The 26,585-nt window shown below is 51.9% G+C and overlaps 1 protein-coding gene across 1 annotated transcript in view; it reads left to right on the forward strand.

The window, feature by feature from the left end:
* LOC102400527 (phosphofructokinase, platelet) overlaps nt 1–26,585 on the forward strand; it is a 54,082-nt gene that overhangs the window by 14,850 nt on the left and 12,647 nt on the right. Inside the window, exons 3-16 of the mRNA XM_025264079.3 lie at nt 5,466–5,543; nt 13,894–14,083; nt 15,317–15,482; nt 16,431–16,475; nt 16,632–16,740; nt 18,269–18,364; nt 19,618–19,710; nt 20,280–20,405; nt 22,371–22,435; nt 22,889–22,958; nt 23,208–23,354; nt 23,715–23,785; nt 25,337–25,424; nt 25,910–26,062. Coding sequence (XP_025119864.3) covers nt 5,466–5,543; nt 13,894–14,083; nt 15,317–15,482; nt 16,431–16,475; nt 16,632–16,740; nt 18,269–18,364; nt 19,618–19,710; nt 20,280–20,405; nt 22,371–22,435; nt 22,889–22,958; nt 23,208–23,354; nt 23,715–23,785; nt 25,337–25,424; nt 25,910–26,062 — 1,497 coding nt within the window. The remainder of the gene's footprint in view (nt 1–5,465; nt 5,544–13,893; nt 14,084–15,316; nt 15,483–16,430; nt 16,476–16,631; nt 16,741–18,268; nt 18,365–19,617; nt 19,711–20,279; nt 20,406–22,370; nt 22,436–22,888; nt 22,959–23,207; nt 23,355–23,714; nt 23,786–25,336; nt 25,425–25,909; nt 26,063–26,585) is intronic.

The raw sequence follows: 26,585 nt of genomic DNA on the forward strand, positions 1-26,585 counted from the left end.
CAGAGTCCCATTGTCTTGTCTCCTTGAGGTTTTTACACTTTCGGTTTCTGCATTTTAACTTCCTTAAAGACAGAACTCCTTAACCACTAACTAAAAACAGCCACAGTGGTGCTGGGAGGGAGGCAGAAGCTTCTTCGGGTGGCTGAGAGGGAGGCAGTGCCGCCTGGCCCTTCGGCCAACATGCCCTGTGCCAGGTTGGTCCAGCTCCTTAATTTAATTCACAGCAGGCCGGTGACCTGGGGGACGCAGCGGGAAACCCACCTTTTTGGCAGGAGGCTGACTTGTGCCCACCTGGAGTCGTGACCCATCACAGCCCTGAGCATGAAAGGGTTAGTCGCTCGGTCGTGTCTGACTCTTTGTGACCCCATGGACTGTAGCCCACCAGGCTCCTCTGTCCATGGGATTCTCCAGGCAAGAGTACTGGAGTTGGTAGCCATGCCCTCCTCCAGGGGACCTTCCCGACCTAGGGATCGAACTTGAGTGTCCTGCATCAGCAGGCAGATTCTTCACCATCTGAGCCATGAGGGATACCTCTGTAACCACATGCTGCTCCCTGCCAGCCTCGAGCAGAATCCTTCGTGTGTGACCTGGCTTGACCGCTGTTGGCATCACTCCCGTGGCCTCGGACCATAGAGGGCTAGCTCTCATTTTAGTGCTCAAGTTGCAAAAATGATCATGTCTCCCCCTGCCTCCGCCCCACCCACTGATATCACTAATTAAGCATGTAAGTCACTGAGATAAGAGGGCTGGCTTTATCCTGCTATGACTTTTGGTTTACCAGGAACTGTGTATTACGAGCTTTGGCTTAGAAATCTAATAACGCCAGAGGGCTCAATAAATCATGTTGGTTTATTATCGGGTTTCAAAAGCACAAAGTGCAGGGCTGTGCCGTGACTGTCGTGTTCCAAGCTGCTGAGAATTTTGGAGTTGATCACATCTCACCGAGGACAAAGCCAAGGGCGTTTTCCCTGAAGCCATGAAGTCAGCAAGCAGGGGTGATGGCTGGTCCTCTGGACTGCAGTGTCCGTGCCTTTAGGACCTGGTGGGGCCTCTTAGGCCCTGGGCCTGGGTGTGGGGAGTGTGTGGTCTCAGGTTCGGCACGGACTCTCCTGTGGATGAATAGAACCGTCGTTCCTGTACCTCTAAAGCCGTCCGTGTGGAGAGCTGTCCCCGCCCGCCTCTTTGGCACCCACAGCTGGTCCAGCACCATGGACTTGCTGGCCCTTGAGCGGTTCAGAGCCGACCGGTGTGCTGGCTCTCAAATGCTATACACGAGAAGCTTTATTAACGACGAATTGACTTGGGAAATCTTTATTCTGTGGGAAACAAACGTGGGTGTTTGCTCGGGACCCCTGGAGAAGCCTCTGAATGTAGGTGGTCACAGTATCTAGGAAATACTTTGAAGCCCGGTAAGCTTTTTAGCAGTTGTTTCCTCTGGTCCTTGAAAGGCTTGCCATTCAAACCGTGTTGCTCCCCAAAGAATCTAGGATTTAGGAAAAGCACTGCCAAGTTGAGAAGACATGAGGACCCATGCAACACTTTTCTTTTAGAAAAGAAACAGCCTAGCCTGAACGGAGCAGAGCATCTTACCTGGCTTCAGTGCAGAATTGGTCTCAAATCTTCTGTATAAAAGAAAGCTAATTCAGTGGACTACATCACTTCATGGGAAATAGATGGGGAAACAGTGGAAACAATGTCAGACTTTATTTTTTAGGGCTCCAAAATCACTGCAGATGGTGACTGCAGCCATGAAATTAAAAGACGCTTACTCCTTGGAAGGAAAGTTATGACCAACCTAGATAGCATATTGAAAAGCAGAGATATTAGTTTGCCAACAAAGGTCTGTCTAGTCAAGGCTATGGTTTTTCCTGTGGTCATATATGGATGTGAGAGTTGGACTGTGAAGAAAGCTGAGCGCCGAAGAATTGATGCTTTTGAACTGTGGTGTTGACAAGACTCTTGAGAGTCCCTTGGACTGCAAGGAGATCCAACCAGTCCATTCTCAAGGAGATCAGCCCTGGGATTTTTTTTGAAGGAATGATGCTAAAGCTGAAACTTCAGTACTTTGGCCACTTCATGTGAAGAGTTGACTCATTGGAAAAGACTCTGATGCTGGGAGGGATTGGGGGCAGGAGGAGAAGGGGACGACAGAGGATGAGATGGTGGGAAGGCATCACCGACTCTATGGACATGAGTTTGGGTGAACTCTGGGAGTTGGTGATGGACAGGGAGGCCTGACGTGCTGTGATTCATGGGGTCGCAAAGAGTCAGACACGACTGAGCGACTGAACTGAGTGACTGACAAATAGAAGGGACTATTAGACATCTTCTCTTTAAGAGTATTCAGAAAAATGAAGGCCAAGTTGCCACCAGGTAGAGTTAAAATACCAGTAACTTTCCTTCACCTTCATCTTTGTCTTCAATTTGTATAATTATTGCAAATATCTTTTCTTTTTTTTTAAGTTTTGTTAAGGTGCAATCGATACACAAAAGACTCTAGATAGTAAATATCTAAAATTTGAGTCTGGGCTTATGCAAACACATGTGATACCATCCCCACACCAAAGAAATTATACCTCCAAGAAAATAAGATAAATTAAAAATACATTTTTAGGGACTTCCTTAGCAGTCCAGTGGTTAAGACCCTGCCCTTCCACTGCAGGGGGCACAGGTTCAAGCCCTGGTCAGAGAACCGAAATCTGGCAAGCATACAGGCATGACCAAAAAATAACTTTTTTAAAAGCCAACTTTGTCGTAGCCCAAGACTGGAATTTCGTTCTGGGTCTTTAAACAGCACTCATGAGATTTCTTTTAAGAGAAAACCACCCAGGTGACCAGCTCTTACACTATTAGAACAGATTTAACAGATGCTTAAAAATACCCCTATGTGTGGCACCATCTCCTCCATAACCAGCTGGCAGACTGTGCCTGTTTTGTTCAAACTGATCTGACAGTGAGTTAAGGTGGCTTCAGAGCCTCGGACGTGATTGGTGTTGGACTGGATCAGACAGCTGAGGGTCTCCTGGGTCATCTTATGACCAGCACCAACGAGATGGTGTTACTTTTGGTCCAAAACTAAGTGAGCTTCAAAGGTTTTACAGTTTGTTTTTCTTGTGTGAGTCATAGAACTGGCTCGGAAAGGCAGATTCCAAAAGAGAATTTTAGAAAATATTTTGGGCTCTGGCTACGTTGGAATAGTATTCAACATTGTAAGGAGACTTGAAAAAGCTTATCAGAACTGATAAATTATAGTAACATCTGTGTAAAACCAGTCCTCCTGTCTCAGTAACATCTTCCATATTAGCAAAAGACAATTTTAAACCGCAGTAGGTAGTTCTTCAGATGTTCCACGGGCCTAACAAGTTTGCAGTTAACAGGGTGAGTCACTTCCTACGGCCCAGCCCATGGGCGCAATGAGAGGTTTGGAGAGCACCACTGGCAAGCTCATCCCCTATTCCTTAGTTACTTTCTTTATTGTGTGTATCTAGGCTGCACAAAATAACCAGACTCTTTCTGGAGAACATTTTACGTTTCAGAATAAGTGTTATGGTCTGTAGAACAGTTTTCCATGTTCTTACTCTAGGAGCAGAAGGATTTGCAGATTTTTAAAAAAAATTAAATCCGTATTTAAATTCTCAGAAATCGTCAACTCCCAACAGGGTAGTTTTCAGCAGCACACTACCAAAGTGTTGGAGCTTCAGCTTTAGCATCAGTCCTTCCAATGAATATTCAGGACTGATTTCCTTTAGGATTGACTGGTTAGATCTCCTTGCAGTCCAAGGGACTCTCAAGAGTCTTCTCCAGCACCACAGTTAGAAAGCATCAGTTCTTCAGTGCTCAGCCTTCTTTGTACAAGGTCCAGCTCTCACATCCATACATGACTACTGGAAAAACGAAACCATAGCCTTTTACCGACCTTTCCCATCTATCACCTATCAATTACCTCCTACCTAGCTCGCTCATCACCTGCCGTCTGTGATCTATCCACCATCTGCTAGCTGCCTGTCTGTCCTCTGTTGTTAATATTCTGTGGAAATAAGCTCCCTGGAGTCCCTTAGAAGGGGAGAGGGCCTGGTTTTTCGTCCGCTCCTGGAGCAGCAGGGTGCCCTGCAGGACAGCGCCTGCCTCAGGTAGCTGACATACCAGGACACAACTGAAATAGCACCTCTGATAAGCGCTCCCTCTCCTTGAGGAGGCCTGGATCGTATCACACTCAGGCTTATCACCCTCGCCTTCCAGGGTGACAGCTGCCCTGGGCTCAGGGCTTTCAATGGAGCAGGCTAAAAATGTACACCCTCTGTGGTCTCCAGAAAGAAAGAAGGGAGATGGGGACAAAAAGATAAAAGTGATCCTTGGAGTTGGCCCAAGATGTGTCTGGAGGAAATGCCACTTCTTCTGCGTGAAGGCAGGGCTGTGGGTACCCCTGACACAGCCTGTCCTGAGGCTGAGGGAGCATCGTCATGTGTGAACCCTAGACTAGACACATACGTGCAGGTGTATGTGTATTTATGTACAATATTGATGTATAATGTGCTATATATAATGTATGTAATTATACTGTCTATGGTGAAATGAAAGTGTTAGTCGCTCAGTCGTGTCCGACTCTTTGTGACCCCATGGACTGTGGCCCACAGGCTCCTCTGTCCATGGAATTCTCCAAGCACAGATATTGAAGTGGGTTGCCGTTCTTTCTCCAGGGGATAGAAATCCACAACAATAATTATTATAAACTTTTCTAAACAGCCAATACCTTTTCCCTTTCAGGGGTAAAATGCCCTGGAAAGTGAGTCACGTAGACAGAGTGCAAGTGAACATTTCCGTTGTTGTTGATCTTATATATTCTGTGGGGAAAATGGGCTGCATTTAGAGTTGAAAAGTCACTGTCTCTGGTCTTCTGGCCAAACGTTCATGGCTGTCCAGACCTGCTTGCGGCCTCGCTCGGGGTCGTGAGCTGGCACCAGCCCCAAGGTGAGGCGGATGGGGGTGGGTGGCATCAGCTGTGCCTTCAGACCCTGTTCCCGTGCCTGGAGAGTTGCGGGTTATCCGGTGGCTGGAGACCCTCCCAGGTTACCGAGCGGATGTGTTCCTGTACTCCGTGTGGTTGACACCACTGTTCTCAGCAAGTGCGTGTGGTATCACCAATGGTGTTGGGGTCATTCCATCCCTTTTCAATCTCTCGGGAGCCAGTGGACAACAGGCAGAATGCCCTGTCTCTGTAGCACCCTGGATTAGTCTGGGCAGCATTCTCATTACTGGAGATGACATTTGAGGGGCTCTCTCACAGTTCTGCACCTGGGAAGAGCATTAGCATCACCCCTGTAACTCGGGTCACGCTGTCCCCTGAGCTCCAGGCTCCTAGAGACTCGGCTCCATTGTCGCTGGCGTTTCTGTTTTACATCACTCATGGATCGGTTAATGTGTCAACTCAGTTGAACCTAGTCTTAACAATGTCCTTCCCTCCTCAGGGCTACCAGGGCATGGTTGACGGCGGCAGCAACATTGTGGAAGCCGACTGGGAGAGCGTCTCCAGCATCCTGCAAGTGGTACGTGCTGCGCTCGTCCCGCTCGGTTCTCTGAGTTCTCTCTGGTCTGAAACCTTTCCTGCTTGTGTCCCAAGAGCACTTAAAACAGGTGAATGTGCTGCCTGGCATTATGGAAAGAATATGTTCTTAATTTTCCATTTAATTTTTTTTTGAAGAAAGCTTTGCACGCTGAGGAATTATCCTTGTAAGAACAAGTTGTGTTTGATGGCAAGTGGTACTTGTGGGGAGCAGATCAGTGTTGAGAAGTTTTGGTTTGTTGGTGCTGCGTGTTTAGTGGTGCATCTCTTTGCCTGTTGGGTTTGGGGTGCCATTTGGCATCAGTGACCGTGGCCTGGGAAGGCCCCTGACCAGCAGCCTCCGAGGGCTGTGGCTTTAGTGGGGACACAGCATCTCCCCTGACTCAGGGCTGACTTCCTTGGCATGTGCAATGATGAGGTAATTCCGACTGCAGGCAAAACAGCTCTTACATGGAATTATAAAGAAGCCTGCCCGAATATGTCACGCCCAATAAATTCCAGGAACAATGCAGCTCAGTGAAGGCTCCAAGTCGATTAAGAAATAAAGAGATTATGTGGAAAGAATGGACTTCATGGCAAGTGTTTTACTTGTGGTTTGATCTTTTGAAATGTTTGTGTTCATATTAATCTGTGACTTGAGTTTTTTAGAATTTTTATTGGCACACAGTTATTCTACAGTGTTGTGCTTCTGCTATGCAAAGGGAATCAGTTATAGTATGTATACACGGACCCCCTCTCTTTGGGGTTTCCTTCCCATTCAGGTCACCAAGAGCACTGAGTAGAGTTCTCTGTGTTATACAGTAGGTTCTCAATAGTTATTTTAAACATGGTATCAGTATCGTATATGTGTCAATCCCAATCTCCCAGTTCATCTCCCCCTCCCTCACCGTAATCATAAGTTTGTTCGCCACACCTCTTCCTATTTCTGCCTTGCAAATAAGTTCATCTGTATCATTTTTCTAGATTCCTTGTATAAGCAATACTGTATTTGTTTTTCTCTTTCTGACCTCACTCTGTAATACAATCTCTCGGTCCATCCACTTGTCTGCAGATCACATTATTTCATTGCAGCTTATGGCTGACTATATTCCATTGTATATATGTACCACATCTTTATCCATTCCTCTGTAGATGGACATTTAGGTTGCTGCAATGAAAATCGGGCGTGTGTCTCTTTGTGAATTAATATTTTTTCCCCAAATACGCCTAGGTGTGGGATTGCCCTATCGCACGGGAACTCTGTTTTTCATTTCTTCAGGAACGTCCACAATGCTCTCCACAGTGGCTGCACCTGCTTACACCCCACCGAGAGTGTAGACAGACCCCCATCCCCCAGGCCCTCTGCAGCACTTATTCTCTGTAGATCTTTTTGATGCCGACAGTCCTGAAAGGTGTGAATGGCACCTTATTGTAGTTTCCATTTGTGGATGTGGAGTATCTTACCATGCTCTTTTTATTTGGTGAGTATCATTGGCTTCCTTCTCCTTCTCCAGGAGAAGGAAATGGCAGCCCACTCCAGTGTTCTTGCCTGGAGAATCCCAGGGACGGGGGAGCCTGGTGGGCTGCCGTCTATGGCGTTGCACAGAGTCGGACATGACTGAAGCGACGTAGCAGCAGCAGCAGCATTGGCTTATTGGAAGTCGGCCCTGTTGTGATCTTTTCTGATGATTTTCTCCAGGAAATATATAGAGCACAGGTCTCATTTCCAGCCTTGATGATTCTTGAACATGAAGACCCCAGCAGTGCCTACTTTCAAGGTGTTGTTACAAACAGTGGTCACAAGGCAGCAGCATTTCTCCATGCCCAACGCTGGTTTCTCAGGAAGCTGACCTTAGGGAAAGTCCTGTTCCTGGTCGTCCCTTAGAGTGAATATGTCAGAGGAAACACCCAAGGCTGTGTCTCCTGACTTCTCCCCCTTACTCTTTGTCCCCTGAACACCTCCCCATTCCTGCACCAGCAGTCTGGGGAGGGTGCTGTCATCCGTGGGTTGGGGGGGCCCTCAGGAAGGAGGCTGGAGGTGGGAACCCCACCAGCAGAGCCATGGAGCCTAGGGGACTGTCCAGAGCTCCTGCAGCCCTGAGGCCGCCCCTTCCTGTGGGGGCAGGAGGCCTGGACTCTGCAGGAGGGACCGCCCCCCGCATCCAAGACTGCAGCTCGTGCAGATGGTCTATCAGGGAGGGCTCGTGGGCCAGCATGTCGTCATGTCGTCCCGCTCCCTCAGCCCAGGACGGTCCAGCCTGGGGACCCAAGTGCTCGGGCTCCAGGGGTGTGACCCCAGCCCGGGTCACCAAGGCCTGAGGGGGCAGAGCCTGCGTTTCTCTTTTTTTTTCCTTTTTCCATGTTAATGTTTGTTCTGAATGGGGGTGTATAGGTTATCTATAATGTTGTATGGCTTGTTTTTTAAGGTGTACAGTAACTTGATTCACTTGTACATAGTTATGTACGTGTTATTCTGGGTCTCTTCCCATGTCTGTTATTACAGAGTGTTGAGTAGGGTTACTTGTACTGATCAGTTGGTTTTTGCTGACTAACATAAACACACTAATATTTATAAAATGATCTCAACCTAACTTCTTCCTGGCCAGCACCTTTCCCTTTTAGCAGCCATAGGTTGCTTTCATAAGTCTGTGAGGCTGCTTCTGTTTTGTGAAGAAGTCACTTGTGTCTGCGTTTTGATGTAACTGGGAGCGTACATGGCGTATGACTTTCCCTGTCTCTGTGACTTCACTTAGTATGGTCAGCTCTACTTCCTTTCTCGTGGCTGGGCGTGGCAATATTTCATCTCTTCCTGTGGCTGAGTACATTGCATTCTGTATTTGTACCCCATCTCATGTGTCTGTTTGTCTGTCCGTCGGCACTTAAGTTGCTTCCCTTACTTGGCTGTTGTACATAGTGCTGCCATGATCACTGGGGCCCAGGTGCCTTGGTCTGGATCTCACCACAGCCTGGGAAAGCTGGATCACAAAGGACTTCGGTGCTCAGCTTTCTAAAGACCTTCCCTGCGGTCCCCGTAGTGCAGGTACTGATTTACCTTCCCACCAGCAGTGTAGAAGGGTTTCCCTAATCCACACCCTCTTTTACTCTTGCAGAGTTTTTGTGATAGCCGTTCTGACAGGTGTGAGGTGATACCTCATTGGACTTTTGACTTGCATTTCTCGAATAATCAGTGATACTGACCATCTTTTCCCCGCCTTTATGGCCATCTGTATGCCTTCTTGGCAGAAATGTCCCTTTAGATCTTTGGCCCATTTGTCTTTGCATTGTATTTGTTGTTACTGAGTTGCATCAACTGTTTGTATGTGCTGGAGACAAATTCTTTGGGGGTAATATCCTTTTGCAAATATTTTTTTTTCCCAGTTTGATGGTTGTCTTTTTTATGGTTTCCTTCCTGTGCAAACTCTTTGAAGGGTAATTAGGTCCTGTATGTTGATTTTTGTTTTATTTTCATGATTCTGAGTTGTGGATCCATAAAGAACTTGGTGCCATAAATTTCAAAGTGTGTGCTGCCTGTATTTTTCTCAAGACTTTTTATCGGATCCTTACATTTAGATCTTTCATCTATTCCAAGTTACTTATCGCATGCAGCGTTAAGGGGTCCTCGCATTTCACCCTGTTTGTAACCGTTTAAGGCCCTGCACACTGTCCACCCTTGACTCCTCCCACTTTAGGTTCCCAGCTTCCTCGTAGATGGGCTCCGTTTCTCCACACCTTCTGCAGCAGCTCTTCTTGGCAGGCTTTTTGCCAATGGCCATCTGACCCATGTGAGGTGATGCCTTGTTGTAATTTTGATGTGCGTTTCTCAAAAATTTTAAACGATGTTGAAATCTTTTCTTGTGATTTTTTTTTAAACAGTATGAGTGGCCCTTACCTCTTGTAGTTGGCGTCTTGAAGGTTTGCCCTGTGTGAATTCTATTTCGGTGACTACCCCCAGGACATTTGTGGAGGGCAGGTGGTATTTTTTTTAACCAACAGCCCCTTGAGGTAAAAGTAACTCAGTGGTGTCTGACTGTTTGCAAGCCCATGGACCGTAGCCTGCCAGGTTCCTCTGTCCATGGAATTCTTTTTTTTTTTTTTTAATTTAATTTTATTTTTAAACTTACATAATTGTATTAGTTTTGCCAAATATCAAAATGAATCTGCCACAGGTATACATGTGTTCCCCATCCTGAACCCTCCTCTCTCCTCCCTCCCCATTCCATCCCTCTGGGTCGTCCCAGTGCACCAGCCCCAAGCATCCAGTATTGTCCATGGAATTCTAAAGGCAAGAATACTGAGTGGGTTGCCATTTGCTTCTCCAGGGGATCTTCCCGACCCAGGGATCCAATGTGGATCTCCTGCTTTGCAGGCAGATTCTTCACCATCTGAGCCATCAGGGAAGCCTACTATTAACAGACATTTCTAAGTATAAAGACGGGTCAACTTAAAAAGTATCAGCAGATACATGCTTGACTTTATCTTATCATCAATAGTACATTAGAATATGTAATGAATCCATGCACCTTTTCCAAAGGAATACCCGAGACAGAAGTAGCAATAAAGTTATAAATGACAGTCATTAATCAGGTGAAATAATTTAGATGAAGCATATCTCTCTCTGAGAGATGAGGACTGGGCAAGCCCCTTAGGCCTGTGTCACTAAGAGCCCATCTGCACAGGTTTTGAAGTTGTTGTTACCAGGCGGCAGCATCTCTTCATGCCCAATGCTATTTTCTTTTTCCCTGATAAGTTCATTTTTATATTCTGTTAGAGTAGGGTTGATTTCCGATGCAGTGTTGGTTTTAGGTGGTACAGGACCTTCATTTAGTAATACATAGATAGACCTGTGTCCAGTACTCTTGCCTGGAGAATCCCATGGATGGAGGAGCCTGGTGGGCTGCAGTCCATGGGGTCGCTAAGAGTCGGACGCGACTGAATGACTTCGCTTTCACTTTTCACTTTCATGCATTGGAGAAGGCAGTGGCAACCCACTCCAGTGTTCTTGCCTGGAGAATCCCAGGGATGGTGGAGCCTGGTGGCCTGCCGTCTATGGGGTCGCACGGAGTCGGACACGACTGAAGCGCCTTAGCAGCAGCAGCAGCAGCAGCAGCAGCAGACCTGTGTCTGTTCTCTATGGGGTTCTTTTCCCATGCAGGTTGTATTGTGTTCAGTACAGTTCCCTGTGCTCTGCAATAGGTCGTCTTTGATCATCTGTTTGATACATAGTATGTGTATGTGTGAATCTTAACCTCCTAGTTTATCCCTCCACTTAGGTTTTTATTAATAACCATAAGTCTGTTTTCTAATGCTGTCTTTCTGTGTAAGTTAGTGCTCTTGCATGGATTTGTTCATTTCCCCTGTAAAAGACAGGATGCTTGTCCCGCTCTGGGTTACATCAGCTCACATGTACATATGTACATGTACTCATCCCTCAGTTGATTCTTGCTTCTGCTAATGGCATTTTTCTCATTTATATGACTAAGTGTACTCTATGGTACAGAGGTTGCACTTAGACTTCATTTTTCTGTTGCTGGACCTGTTGGTGGATTCAGTGTCTTGGCTCTTGTAAAGAGTGCTGCCCTGAAGACAGGGTGCACATGTCATTTTGCATGGCAATTTCTTGTATCTAAGCCCAAGGCTGGGATTACTGGCTCCTGTAGGTTTTCTTAAGGAACCTACATGCTGTTCTCATAAAGGCTGCACATGTTTACACCCCATGAAGAGTGGAGGTGGATTCTCCGTTCCCCCAGGCCCTCTGCAGCACTTATTCTTTGTAGATCTTTTTAGTGATGGCCCTTCTGACAGATGTGAGGTGAATCCTCATTGTGGTTTTCAGTTGCGTTTCTGTGTTGATAACTGAGGGGGGGGATCTTACCATGCTCTTTTTATTTGTGTGAGTACAGTTTACCTCTTGACATTGGCTTCTTGAAAACCAGCCCTGTAGTGAAATCTTTTCTGATAATTTACCCCAGGGCATTTGTTGAGGGCAGGTGTCCTTTCCAGCCCCAAGGCCTCTAGAACATGAAGAACCCAGCAGGGCCTATTTTCCAGAGAAGGCAATGGCAGCCCACTCCAGTACTCTTGCCTGGAAAATCCCATGGGTGGAGGAGCCTGGTGGGCTGCAGTCCATGGGGTCACCAAGAGTTGGACACGACTGAGCAACTTCACTTTCACTTTTCACTTTTATGCATTAGAGAAGGAAATAGCAACCCACTCCAGTGTTCTTGCCTTGAGAATCCCAGGGACGGGGGAGCCTGGTGGGCTGCTGTCTATGGGGTCGCACAGGGTTGGACCTGACTGAAGTGACTTAGCCGCAGCCCCAGCAGCAGGGCCTATTTTCAAGGTGTTGTTACAAAAAGGGTCACAAGGCGGCAGCATTTCTCCATGCCCAACTTTGGTTTCTCAGGAAGCTGACCTGGTGAGCTTAGAGTGAATGTGTCAGAGGAAACACCCAAGGCTGTGTCTTCTCACTTCTCCCCCTTACCCTTTGTCCCCTGAAAACCTCCCCATTCCTGCAACAACAGTCTGGGGAGGGTGCTGTCATCTGTGGGTTGGGGGGGGCCCTCAAGAAGGAGGCTGGAGGTGGGAACCCCACCAGCAGAGCCATGGAGCCTAGGGGACTGTCCAGAGCTCCTGCAGCACTGAGGCCGCCCCTTCCTGTGGGGGCAGGAGGCCTGGACTCTGCAGCTCATGCAGAGGGTCCATTGGGGAGGGCTTGTGGGCCAGCATGTTGTCCTGCTCCCTCAGCCCAGGACGGTCCAGCCTGGGGACCCAAGTGTTTGGGCTCCAGGGATGTGACCCCAGCCTGGGTCACCAAGGCCTGAGGGGGACAGAGCCAGCATTTCTTTCTTCTTTTACTGTTTGTTTGAATGGGAGTATATAGGTGATTTACCATGTGGTGTGGTTTTTTCAGGTGTACAGCCACTTGATTCACTTGTACTTAGTCATATATATATATATATATGTTTTTCTGGTTCTCTTCCCATATCAGTTATTACTGAGTGTTTTATAGGGTTCCTGCGCTATACAGTTGGGTTTTTTTGATTAATACATACACACCATTATTTATCAAGTAATATTAACCTGCTGATTTCTCCCTACCCACCACCTTTCCTTCTTGATAACCATACGTTTCTAAGTCTGTGAGGCTGGTTCTGCTTTCTGAAGGAGTTCATTTGTCACCATTTTAGATTCCACTTGGTCGTGGTACCTTGGAGTTTTGTCTTTCTGATTCTCACTTCACTTAGTACGATTATCCTGAAATTGTACGTGCTCCTGCAGATGGCATGCTTTCGCTCTTTTCATGGCTGAGTCATATTCTGTTGTGTACATGTATCACTTGTTTTTATCCCCTCATCCGTTCATGGAAGTTTGTTTACTTCCCTGTCTTTGCTGTTGTAAAGCTGCTGCTGTGCCTGTCTGGGTGCATAGTTTTCTCCAAGTCTGGTTTTTTCCTCATATGCTCTTAAGAGTGGGACAGCCAGATCACAGGGCAGCTCTGTTTGTTTATATTAAAGCCTTCTAAATGCACTTCCATATTGCTGTTACCAACTGCATCCACCAGCATCATTAAAAGGTCCACTGTTCTTACCCCGACAGTTTACTTCTGCGGATTTTTAATAGTGTCCTTTTCCATTTCTCTGAGGTGATACCTCACTGTCGTTTTGATCTTCTCATCTCTGATAATTTCCCATATCGAGCCATTCCTCATGTGCTTTAACATTGGGAACTGTACGTAGCTGATATTTTTTTCTTGACAGTTTGCCGAAAACTAATTATTTTTGATCAGTTACCCCTGGATTTTTTGAGGTCAGGTATTATTTAGAGCCCAGCAGTCCTTCCCTGTGGATATTAAGTGTCCCTAAGCAGTAATTTTCTGGTTGCTCCTGTGGGGAATGGCCAGAACCCAGATTTCTATCTCACTGTCACTGTGGTGAGCCCGGCTAAGAAGGGGAGCCGCGTTACCTGGGGCTGCTGGGCACGGCGTTTCTCTGGCCATGGCTTGTGACTGGCCCTGGCCCACCTTAGGCTCAGAGAGTGTGCAGGGTCCCCCCCCGCCCCCCATGGGATGGCCGTCATCCTCTTATGGACTTCTCTCTGCTCCGTGCGTTTAGCTCACGGCTGCATCCTTGTTTTCCTGCCTTACTCTGTCCCCCGTGGGAGTGGTCCTCCATCTTTAGCCATTTAATTCCAGTTCGGAGCTAAAAATGGAAAGACTCCAAACTTCCACGGTTGATCAACTGAAAAGATGAAAGGTGGGAAATCTACGCCAAGTCCTGTGTTTATACCCAGCACGCATGTTCAGGGGTCTGTGCAGTTGGGAGGAGACAGATAAACAGGTTCTTTTTCTCTTCCAGGGAGGGACTATCATTGGCAGTGCCCGCTGCCAGGACTTCCGTACTCGGGAAGGCCGCCTGAAGGCCGCATGTAACTTGGTTCAGCTGGGCATCACCAGCCTGTGTGTGATCGGCGGGGACGGCAGCCTCACCGGGGCCCACATCTTCCAGACGGAGTGGAGCGGGCTGCTGGAGGAGCTGGCCCGCGACGGTGCGTCTCTGCTGCCCACCCCTCCCCGTCAGTGCTCCTACTGCTGACATCCTGCCCCGTGAACTGTCCGCACGTGCTTGTTGCTGGCGGTGCTGCAGACCTCAAAGCTGCCACCTCAGGACTCAGATTTGTGGCTCAGATAATAACAAAAGTGATTATAAGAATAACATTTATTCCAACATCCTACGTGCCAGGCACGGCTCCACTTTGACCCTGGTGGTTTTGTGCCCGCTCAGGATAACCATCTGGAGCTTCTGTGCTGATCCCCGCTTTACAGAGAAGGGTTAGGGGCTCACGGTGAAGCCACCTGGCCACAAGGGTGGCCCCGCTCACACCAGCCCTCAGACACCTGCGGCTGCCCCTGCCAGCTCCCCTGGGGTCCCTACAGCCACTGGTACAAGACTTGGTCCTTTATCACCTCCAAAGCTGTGTAGGAAAGGATTTTTAAGAATCCTATATATCCTGTGATTTTTATCTTTTAAAAGTGTTTTATATAATTCCAATTTAATGTAAAATATGACCAGTGGAAGCAAACTGAAGTAATATTAATAGCAACCTTGTGAAAGGCGTAAGCTTGAACTAGAGCGACGACCCACATGTTCCGTGAAGTCTGGGGAACGGAGGGTGGCTCTCACGCCAGACGACCCACACGTTCCGTGAAGTCTGTCTGGGGAACGGAGAGTGGCTCTCATGCCAGCACCAGGAGCCTTATGATGCTTCTGCACTACGTCTGGTGTGAGGCAGGTGGGCACAGTGGTGCTTTGGGTGGGGGGAGCATTGCTGCCCCTGCCTTGACCTTTGTGGTCCATTTAAGCAGCTCTACCAACCCTGGTGGTCTTTCCTGAGAGCGCCAAGCACATCTGTGAAATAATAGGGCCCCACAGGCCTGTCAGGAGTCAGGGTACCAGTTGTACCACATCCTTGAGGACGGGCTTCTGACGTGGTGACCTGCCACAGTCAGAGCCAGGCCGCTCTCAGACAGAAGTCGCATCTTCCCCCCCCCCCGTCTCTGTGCGCTCCTTCCCTCCTCCAGCTTCTGTTCCTGGATTGGTGCTCCTGTCTGAGCGTCAGGTGGCTGCTCCTCTCTGTGTCCTCGCCTCCACCTCCATCTGGCTCTTACGTCCATCAGTGTGCAGCATTAGGTCCCGTGGACGTGACGCGGTGGGTAGGAGATGCGTGTAGGAGCACACGCTCCCCCACGTCATCCCGGGCGTGCGGCTTGTCCCCACACAGGCAAGATCAGCACGGAGCAGGTACAGAAGCACGGGCACCTCAATGTGGTGGGAATGGTGGGCTCCATCGACAATGATTTCTGCGGCACGGACATGACCATCGGCACGGACTCGGCCCTACACCGCATCATCGAGGTGGTGGACGCCATCATGACGACCGCCCAGAGGTGGGGGACGCGGGGATCAGCGGGAGGGGGCTGTGTAGACCAGTGCCAGCTCCGGAAAATTCCACAAGCCTTGTCGCTTGATATTAGAAACAATTTTGTATTGGTGCAATCAGTGGTTTTCCTGATTTACTCTTTATTTTCAATTTTTAAGAGTCACTGCTTTCTGATTGTAAAAGAAATGCGTTTGCAGAGAATTTAGAAAAATGAAAAAAATAAGTCATCCTTACGTCAAGTCCTGCACAAAGCTCCCCTGCAGGAGTGGCAGACCATAGAGGCCCAGGTTTGCAGGCCCTGGTCGGAGCTGGGCAAGCCCCCGCCCTGCGCCCTCCTCACCTGGGGTTCCCGCTGATGGATGAGGAGTGACCCCACGTCCTGGGTTGTGGGCTCAGGGCTGAACCTTTCCCATCACGCCTTCCCTGGCTCCCTCAGGCTTCCAAAGCATCTTCACGAAAGTCAAGTGAGTGAGACAGTGGAACACGTGCCTCCTTCGGGGATGAGCCCTTGCCACCGTCTCAGGGCCACGCCCGGGGAACCGGGGCTGGAGACAAACCTCAGCCCCCATTTGGGTTCTCAGGGTTACTGGTGGCAGTTAGTTTCCCATTTGTGGAAAGGCTGTGGTCCCAGGGCACAGACCTGACTCCTTCGCTCTCGTCTCCTGAGCTGATGCGGGGACATCCAGCCTGTGGTTCTGGCTGGAGAAGCTTGACTCTGCCCAGTGGAACCCTTGTCCTGGGAAGACCATACACGCATGTCCTGGTGGCGTTGAGCATGCCTGGCACGAGAACACAACCAGAGGCTTTCACTGCTGCAGCCCCTTCGCTCAGAAGAGCCTGAAACATACTCCCCATAGTGTTTGCTTGTGTGCAGAGTGGGTCGTCTGAGGGGGACAGCTGGGGCCCTGCCATCTGCCCGGCCGTGCTAAGTGGACATTCCTCTGTCTCTCTCCAGCCACCAGCGGACCTTCGTCCTGGAGGTGATGGGGAGACACTGCGGGTATGGACACACGGACGCAGTCGGGGTGGGAGGTCCCCAGGGAGCCCCACACCCCAGCTCAAGCATCCCAGGAGGGGCATGTCTCGTCTGTGGGGTTGTCCTGGGCGGGGGCACCCAGCCCTGATGCCTCGTGAAACCCTCGCTCTCTGCCCGCAGGTACCTGGCCCTGGTGAGCGCTCTGGCCTGTGGGGCCGACTGGGTCTTCCTTCCCGAGTCCCCACCGGAGGAAGGCTGGCAGGAAAACATGTGCATCAAGCTCTCAGAGGTAACTCGCTTTCTGCCCCCTGTGGCTGCCGGCCTCTGGTCACACTGCCTGGCCTGCGGCATGGTGGCCGTGGGCATGTTCATGTCAAGGAGCTTTTAGCCTGTGGAGGCTCTCTGCTCAGAGTGGCTTCAGGCTTGTGGCTGTGACCTGGGGGCGTCCCGTCTGTCCACCTCCCGCTGCAAGCGAGAAGCAGCTGAGCTTTTGAGCCACTCGTGCAAAGCGGGCGCTCAGCCATCCCTGGAGGAGGCCACGTGAGAGCCGGGGTCTCGGGAACACGACGCCACTGTCCCCTCGGAAAAGGGGCAGGAGGCCTGGGAGTCAACACCTCCCCAAGTCCCCCAGCTCTCAGCAGGCCAGGCCCTGACAGCTCGCTCCCCGGAGGGCGTCCCCCTTCCAGCGCTGGCCTCGCTGTGGGTTTGGCTCAGGCCTTTCCTTTTCTCTGTGGACTGTGCTTATCTCACACTGTGGGTCACTGGTGTCAGGCAGATTTCCTCTGTGAGGCCTCGCAGAAAACAAGGGTGGCTTTTAGGATAGAAACCCCACCCCAGTGTGTAGACTTTCTCTTCTTTTATTTTCACGACCATCTCATCACTGTTCTGTAGGCAAAAAATGGAAACCTACGGCAGAGGCCAGTTATCATATTCAGCAAGCACATGCATGCAGCCAGGACCCACGATCCATGAGGCATGGCCGTCACCTTCAAGGTGATGGTTTCCAAGAGCAGATTCCCAGCAACTAATGCAAGACGCTTTGACTCAAAAACCTGTATAAGAGACTTGGTAAAGCCATCCCTTGGCTGGGAAGTTGATCCCTAGGTCGGCAAGATCCCCTGGAGAAGGGAAGACTATAATCCTAAGATACATTTTTTGCAATACTCTAAAGTCTGCATTGGCTCTTGAATTATAGCATTGGTTGGGAAGATCCCCTGGAAGAGGGATAAGGTACACACTCCAGGATTCTTGCCTGGAGAATCCCATGGACAGAGGAGCCTGGCAGGCTACAGTCCATGCGGTCGCAGAGTTGGATATGACTGAGCAACTTGGCATGCATGCACGTAGAACTGGGAGGAATCACCCCTTTGAGGCTGGAGTCAGCTGCACAGGTCCTGGGGTGACCGTGAGCACTGAAGTAACCCGTGAGCTCACTGTCCCTTGGTTCTGGCCTGGGGACGTGGGTGGTTCTCTGCTTCATGAAGGCCAGGCTGGGGCTGGGTTCCCAGGCAGATGGCAGGAAGCTGTCTTCTGGGGGAGCCGGCAGGCCTTGTCTGCAGGAGAGACCCGGGAGCCCAGCCTCAGGGCTCATCACTGTCTGGGAGTCCGGGTCAGAGGCACTGGGGGCTTTTGACCTCCTGTGTCTGCCGGCCTGTCCCACCTTCTCACCCCAGGCACCTGGACCTGCTCGTGTCCTTAGGAAGTGCTGCTGATGAAACCGGGTGACCGCGTGTCCCTGGAGAGAGCACAGTCAGTTGGGCAGAGGCCCCTGTTCAGAGTGGTTTAGGCATCTGAGGGCTTCTTCTTCCATCTCCTAGAACCGTGCCCGGAAGAAAAGGTTGAACATCATCATTGTGGCCGAAGGGGCCATTGACACCCAGAACAAGCCCATCACCTCAGAGCAGATCAAGGAGGTGAGTGTGCTCCACGCCGTGCCTGGCTGACAGTGGGCTGTTCCAACACTTGGGCGAGGTGAGGTTTGGAGTGGGGTGCTGTTAGGTAAGTATTCCTGTTCTTCTTGATGGTTGAAAATAATTTCATGACGACCGTGGCTTCACTGGCATGAGGATCTCGCAGCTCCTGACTTCTAGGGAGCCCATGCCTCTGGAATACTGTCAGGAATATTCCCGAAGGCCCCAGGCTCTCCTGATAGAGACAGAGGATGTGAGATTGGACAGGGTTAGAAGGTTCCAGGAGCCGGGGGGGTCAGCACAGTCATCCTCTCTCCTGCTGGAGCATCAGCTGAGCCTTGCTCACGGAGGAAGTGCTCTGCTGGCCTTAGTGACCGCCCCTCCACCCTGTGGGGGGCTGGCCCCATGCTCTGGCTGCAGGGCTGCTCGTCTGGCGCTGGCTTGTCCGGCCTAGAAGGGACTGACTGGGCTCCCGGTCACCCAGGTAACCGGGCAGGTTCTGGACGCGGTGCTGGGGAAACGCCCACGGGCTCTGGTGGAAGCTGCCCATCAGGGGAGACACGTTCTCAGCGTGGCTTTGCAAGTTGGCATCTCCGCCTTTTCTGCGCCCCCGACCAGCTGTTCACCTGGTGATTAAAATATCAAGAGATCTGTGACAGTTGTCTGCTGGTATTTACAGAAGTAATGAGTATGATCAGAGCAAAGATTTTCTTACCCACTTAACTGAAGTTGATATTTGACTGTGGAGGATGAGAGCTGGAGGGGGACCATGGGATTCCCACGCCCCAGCCCCGACGTTTTCATAGAGTAAATGAGGGCCACTGGGTACACGGGACCTGGCCTGGCCACCTGGCTGGTTCTCGTGGCCCTGGCCATAGGGGATGCCTGGAGTTACTGTGTTGTGCTTTTCAAATACAACCTTAAAAATTTAAGCTGATTCATGGGAAAATTTACATTTTTATAAAGTATCCATGCTTTTAAATACAAGCTATAGAAATAGTATCTTTAAAAACTTGTTTTAGTTATGTTCACTGGCAAAGTAGGAGAGACAATGGTGTTACCTGCAGTTAAAGCATTCCTTTTTTTTTTTTAAAAAAGTGATTTTGGCAAGCTGTTGAACATTCTTTCAGGAAGTAAAATTAAGAAGCTAGGACATTCTTGCATGTAGATATGCATACGGGTAGAGTCCTTCCCCGGTTCCCAGCCCCCTGTCCTGGACAAGATGACATGCCTGGCCGTGTCCTGTTTCCCCTCAGCTTGTGGTCACGCAGCTGGGCTACGACACGCGAGTGACCATCCTTGGACATGTGCAGAGAGGCGGGACGCCATCAGCCTTTGACAGGATTCTGGTGAGTGAGGCTGGAGCTGGCCAGGCATGTCCCAAGGCAAGGAAAGCTTCTGGGATCGCAAAGGGACCAGGTTGCTCCAAAGACTGGGTGACGTGGTGGAGCCATCAGTGAAGGGCATCTCTGCCTACAGTGCTGGGTGGCTTTTCCCTGAAGTCCCTGGGAGACCTGCTCACCAAGGGGGTTCCTTGGCCCCCAGCCACCCACTGGGAGACCCCACCAAACATAGGGGACAACATCCAGAAGGTGGAAAGGCAGTGTTTGTGTGCAGGTTTCTAGAAATGGACCCAGGGACCACAGAGACCCAGAGTGTAGTCTCTGTTTCCTGCTTTGCACGCCTCTGAGCCCACAGCCCCAGTGGCCGGTTCTTACTGGAGTCGAGCTCTTTGTTGGCGGGGGGTTAGAAGTAAGCAGGAAGGACTGAGTGACTAACAGAGACTCGGGGCAGGAGAAGCTAGGGGGAAGCTGAGGATGCAGCTGGTCTTGCCTGAACCAGGCAGGCCTCTGCCTAGGACAGCAAGCTGGGCTCCAGGCAGGCGGAGGGTCAGCTCTGACCGTCGTGATGTTTCCAGGCCAGCCGCATGGGGGTGGAGGCCGTGGTCGCCCTCCTGCAGGCCACTCCCGAGACCCCAGCTTGTGTGGTGTCGCTGAGCGGGAACCAGGCAGTGCGGCTGCCGCTGATGGAGTGCGTACAGATGGTGAGTGTGGGCACGGGCCGGGTTCACTGCACAAGTGAATGACCTTCCCCAGGAGCCCCCATCCCGGGGGGGTGGACGGCAGAATGGGGGTGTTGGCTCCCGTCTCGGTCCTGTGACATGAGCAAGCCGCCTCCATGGCGAGTCTAGCCTATCCTATGGGGGGCCATCCTCTGGGCGCCTGTGTGCTTCCCACCAGGCCAGAGATAGCCCTGCAGGGACCAGGATCTTCACAGGGCAGGAGGGACAGTCTAGCCTCTCCAGGGTCAGCCTCTCCCACCCTCCTGTCCCTGAGACCCTCGCATCTGTGATGTGACATGGGTGGGGGGGCCTCTCTCAGGTGACACCCTGATGTGCAGCACCTCCTCAGGCCCATTTCCCAGTGGACTGTCCACTAGGTGAGGCAGCCATGGAGTTGCATTAGAAATTGTTACCATTTATTTTTCAAAGTCTCTTCATGACTATCGATTTATTTCATCTTCTCAGTGGCTCTGAGGTGTGTGGATTTTATAATGTGTACAGAGTGGTGATTAAATCAAGGGACTTGTTGAAAGAAACCTTAGAAACGTACTTTCCAAAAGCCTGTGGCAGTAAATGAATCCTGTGTGTGTGCATGTGTGTGCATCTGTGTCTGAGTGTGTACATGCATCATTCATGTGCATCTGTGCGTGCATGTGTGTGTGTGCAGGTGTCATGCATGTTTGAGTGTATACATGTCACGTGTGCTTACGAGTGTGCACATGTCATCCATGTGTGGGCACATGAGGATGTGCACGTTTGTGTCTGTGTGCATATGTCATGTATGTGTATAAGCATGCATGTGTCATGCATGTGTATGAGTGTGCACCTGTTGTGTGTGAGTGTGCACATGTGTGTGCACGTGTGAGTGCATGTGTCATGTATATATGTGCATGCCTGTGTACATGTGTCCTGCAATGTCTGTGTACACGTTCTATGCCTTTATGTACGAGTGTGCACGTGTCATGTCTGTGCACATGTGCATGTGGGAATGTATGTGCATGTCGGTGTACACGTCATGCATATGTATGAGTGTGCACATCATGCGTGTGTATGAGTGCACATGTGTGTGTGCACGTCATGCATCTGTGTGCATGTCTGTGTACACATCATGCCTGTGTGTGTGTGTGTGCATGTCATGTGTGCGTGTATGAGTGTGTGCACGTGTTATGCATGTGTGTGCATGTGTCATGTGTGGAGTGTGAGGCGGTGGCTTAGAAAAACAGAACATGGGACGACGTGCAGTGATTTACTGTGAGCACATTTCTTCTGTCCAGTCTCTCTCTCTGTTTGGAGACAGAGGTGGCTGGTACCACTGGCTTGTCCTCCAACGACCGTGCGTCATGGTGTCTCAGCCTGACAGTTGCAAGGCCACAGCTGGCCTCTCCCTGACCAGCTGCTGCTCGCTGGGTCTGTTCCCAAGGGCCGGGCATGTGGTCATTACTACAGACGACAGCAGAAGTAGGGGGCATTTTTCTTACCACACAGCTGAGGAAACTGAAGTTCAGAGAGAACGGTGACTCGCCTGGGATCCTGGGGCTGAAAGGGGGAGTTGGTGCTGGACCCCAAGTGCTCTGGCTCCAGGACAGCCTGCCCCCAGCCCCGCCCCTCTGCTCCTGCCCCCGGGGAACCAGGTGGTTTCTGTTTGCTCTTTCCTCACCAGAGTCAAAGGGGATCGTTCGGAGCCTGGCCTGGGAGACTCACCTCCTGGCCTTGCTCTTAGGGGGTAGGATCCCTGAGATCTCAGGACCCACTTGCTCTGGCGGTGCCTCTAGTCCTTTTCTACGAAGCAGTCCGTGTGGCGGTCAGGTGGTGTGGGTTCACTGACTCCAGCTGCTGGCTGCAAGGTCGAACCTGAACCAACCCGGGATAGAAGGGCCCAGTGGTTCTGTGTCCCTGGCCCAGATCCGGGGACACACTAAGTCCTGACACGTTCTTTCTTCCTTACAGACCCAGGAAGTACAAAAGGCGATGGATGAGAGGAGATTTAAGGATGCCGTGCGACTCCGAGGAAGGTGACTGTTCTGAAAACTGTTTCCCCGAAGCCTCTGTTTGTCAGCGTGTGCCCAGGTCGCGCTGCTTCTGTCTCAGCATAAGAAGCCAGAAGTGAGACAGGAGGCACTGCTTCTGCTGGTGGATGGTCTGGGTGGCTAATTAGAGGGAAATGTGTTTGTTTTTTGTTGAGGTGGGGGGTTGTTCAGAAGCTGAGATGAGAGAGAGCCTGACATGTGGTTGCTAGCATTCCAGGAAAGAAACTAGCTGCATTCTGGATGCAGCCCCCTCAGCCCCCTCACACAGCATCCATCCCAGTCTCTGGGACCGCCTGGGGCTCCTTTCCAGACCTGAAGCCCGCACCGCAGCCACCTGCGGCCCGCGCAGGCATCGTCTGAGGCCCCTTCTCCCCGGGAGAGCCCATCTGCTCTGTCCTACTCTCTAGCCTGTGGTCCGACTCCAGCCTTTTCTTCCAGGAGCTTCGAGAACAACCTCAATACCTACAAGCGGCTGGCCATCAAGCTGCCGGACTCCGAAATCCCAAAGGTAGGAGACCCTGCCCCCTGTCCTCTCCCCTGCTTCCGGCCCGGCCTGTGTCCTGCCCGGCTTGGTCCTTGCTTCGTGGAGGCCACCCCGCGCCCCTTCAGTGCATCCCTTGCACCCCCGCCTAGCCGGACCTCGCGGCCCTGAGTCCCCGTGCCAGCCTCTCACTTGCGCATGCGCTCGGGGTGCAGCGGTGTCAGGGGGTTGGGGGGTGCGCCTAGCCAGTGACCCGCCCCTCCCCCTGACTTGCAGAGCAACTGCAATGTGGGCGTCGTGAACGTGGGTGCGCCCGCGGCCGGCATGAACGCAGCCGTGCGCGCCGCTGTGCGCGTGGGCATCTCTGAGGGACACAAGATGTTTGCTGTGTACGACGGCTTCGAGGGCTTTGCCAAAGGCCAGGTGGGTCCTGGGGGCGCCCGCGGGGAAGGGCTTCGGTGAAAGACAGGTTCTGGATTTCTGAGGTGGTGGGGACTGCGTCTCTGGGATCCCAGAAGTGGGACATTAGGTGGGAAGGGGAGCAGATGCACACGAGGTAGTGGGGAGGTGCGCTTGGGATGCTGATGCCCCTGACTATGGGACCTTGGGGTCCAGCTCAGGCCCTGGCTCCTCCTGCCTCTCAGGGAAAGCTGTTTCTTCATGTTCGGCAAATCCTTACAGACATGCCGCCTGTCAGAGGGGCAGACTCTGAGCTGTTTGTAAAGCCTTCTCCTTCCCTTTACTTGTTCACCTCAGCTGTTTCTCTATGTGTTTGCACCTTAGATAAAGGAAATTGGCTGGGGGGATGTTGGAGGCTGGACAGGCCAAGGCGGCTCCATCCTTGGGACCAAACGGTAATTCTCCCATCTTGATCCTGACCTGCTCTCGGGGAGCAGGGTGCCACGTCACAGGGAGAGGAACTGTGCGGCATTCATGTCCTGTCCGGGATCCGGGAGGGAAGGGATTGGCACCAGCTCGTGTCCGGGCCACACTCTGGGAGGGACCCAGGCCAGGTGTGGGGAGTGGTGAGATGCGGCCTCAAAGAGACAGCAAGCGGAGGGCCTGGGAGGGCCTCCCCGCTGGTTCCTTCGTTGGAACAAGCCGGTGGTGGCAGAAAGCCCTCATCCCGTGTGGGGCAGTGCAGACGCAGGCACATGGGCTGCAGTGACTGTGCCCTGCAGAGGAGCTAGATGTGGCTCAGCGTCCAGGGAGCCCAGCCACCAGGTCACCACCGCCCAAGGGAGGACCTGAGGGGCTCCGCACAAAACTGCAGGTTTCTGAACCGTGGATGCTCCTGTTGCGGTTACAGCGGGGCCCGGATGTGTTCCCGCCGAGGCGCTGATTTAACACAAGGCTGTTTGCTCTCTCATCTCTGGGTGCAGCCATCGCTGCATGTCTCATGTTATATGGAAGGACAGTGTGGGCACCTGGGCTCAGAGGGGCGTTGGATTCCGCACGAGTGGTAGCCTGTTGTCCAAGGGAATCATCCCAGCTTCTGCCCTGCCCTGAAGCTGGGCACCCTGCCACCAGCGCTCCGCGGAGCTGACCTAGGTGTCCAGAGCTCTTGTGGTCCTGTCCCCCAGCACCCTTGGGGATGGTGTTGTGATGGCAGAGCTCCATGCGGGGGATAGTGCCCCCTGGCTGCCTCCTGGGCCTCTTCAGACCGACTGTGACTCCCCAACTCGTCTGTTTCATGAGCCCCACCCTCCCGGAGGCTGCTCTGGGGGCGGTGGGGCTGGAGGGGTGGCTGGCAGCACCTTCTCACAATGCTTAGATGCTGGGGAACCTTCTAGTCGACTCCACATGCACTCGTGTGTCCTGAGCACCCAGCCCTACAACCTCTCTACGTCTTCCCCTAGCGGAGCCCATCCCAATTTGAAGCCTTGATGCCCAGGGGACACAGCAGAAAGGTCGGGGTGGGCGGTGGGTGGGCTCTCTCAACGGCTGAGTATCCTTTGCCACCTCCACTTGCAGCCATGTGTGGACAGAGGGTGAAGTGGGTTAAGGTGAGCAGGTGTGTGTGGAGCTGACTTTGAGTGAGATTACTCCAGACAAGGTGTGTGTCATCTGTACGTGACTTGAAAACTGGCCATTTCCATCCAGACGATTACCGCTGTGAAAGTTTGATAGTTTCCATGGTTCACCATGTCTCTAACCCAGGAGGTGGGATTTTCTGAGGTCCAGCTGTGAGGCAGCTGCAAAGTTTCTTTCCATTTTCTTTTGAAAAGACCCTCTTTTGAGACCTGACTCCTGGGCTGTGCCCACCGTGGGTGGCTCCCCAGCCATGCTGTCCTCCAGCCACGTGGCCCGGGGCGCCTCCTGCCCCTGAGTGTCATGCCGCTTGGCCTCAGAGGGTGGGGCGCAGAGGGGGCCCTGCCTGAGCTTGCCCCCTTGAACCTCCCCAGCACCCTCCCTGGGAAGTACCTGGAGGACATCGCGGCGCAGATGCGAACCCACGGCATCAGTGCGCTCTTGATCATCGGTGGATTCGAGGTATGTCTGCTCGCCTGCTGGCCGGCGCTGCGGGTTTGAGAGGGGACCCCGTGTCGGCGCCCGTGAGCACCCTGCCATCTGCTCCTCGTCGGGACCGGGGGCCGTGGTGCCACAGGCCCAGCTGCCACTGAGCACCGGCGATGCAGGACTTGGGGCCACTTGCGCCCCTGACCCCGTGGCTGGGCTGTCTGCTCAGTGAGTCCTCACGTCCGCCGGGTCTGTGGAGGTGACCCTCTCTCTTGAGTTGGAAGCCCATTGGTTACTCAGAGAGGAGGGCAGTTATGGGGCCAGATTATTATCTTTTAACTACCTGTTGGATTGTCCACCTTCGTTTTTAATATCAGCCTCATGATGACCTTGACGTTTCCTTTAAAGAAAACGGGAGAACCTCAAACAGTCAGACGCTCGCCCTGGGCCGACGCCCAGATGGCAATGCATGGCCACCCACCACCCAACCGCCCCCCACCTCACACACTCACCCGCAGGCCTACCTGGGGCTGCTGGAGCTGTCGGCCGCCCGGCAGAAGCACGAGGAGTTCTGTGTCCCCATGGTCATGGTCCCCGCCACCGTCTCCAACAACGTGCCCGGCTCCGACTTCAGCATCGGGGCGGACACCGCCCTCAACACCATCACCGACGTGAGTGTGGGCAGCAGGGCAGGGGCTGCGGAACTAACCTGGGTCTCCGGCCCGCTTTTATGTACCGTGTGCTCGAGACAGACTGGGCTGGGGGTCTGCTGAAAAGTTTTTCTTTTTTAAAATAAAGGGACTTTCCTGGAAGCCCAGTGGCTAAGACTCCATGCTCCCAAGGCAGTGGGTGCAGGTTTGATCCCTGACTGGGGGGAACTACGGTCCCGCATGCTGACACAGCCAAAAACGAGGAAAAAAAAAAGCCTGACAATCTACAATTCGGCCCCAAAGCTTTTCACCTCCGTTTCCCTTCACTGCAGCCAGGGTGACACCATCTGTAGTTCAGCTAGTTTTGGGTCACAGTGATGTGGATATTCGATTAAACCCACCCCTGTTGTTTTCTGGCTAAATTTCCCCCAAGCCCATAACACGTTATTGTGTTATTGTGATGAAACCTGGGTCCAGGGGCCCGTGCTGTGGTGTGTGAAGGTAGAAGCTGGACTGAAGATTTTGTGAGTTCATTCCCTGACCT

The sequence above is a fragment of the Bubalus bubalis genome, chromosome 14 (genome assembly GCF_019923935.1).
Source record: "Bubalus bubalis isolate 160015118507 breed Murrah chromosome 14, NDDB_SH_1, whole genome shotgun sequence".
In the NCBI taxonomy this organism is placed as follows: domain Eukaryota; kingdom Metazoa; phylum Chordata; class Mammalia; order Artiodactyla; family Bovidae; genus Bubalus; species Bubalus bubalis.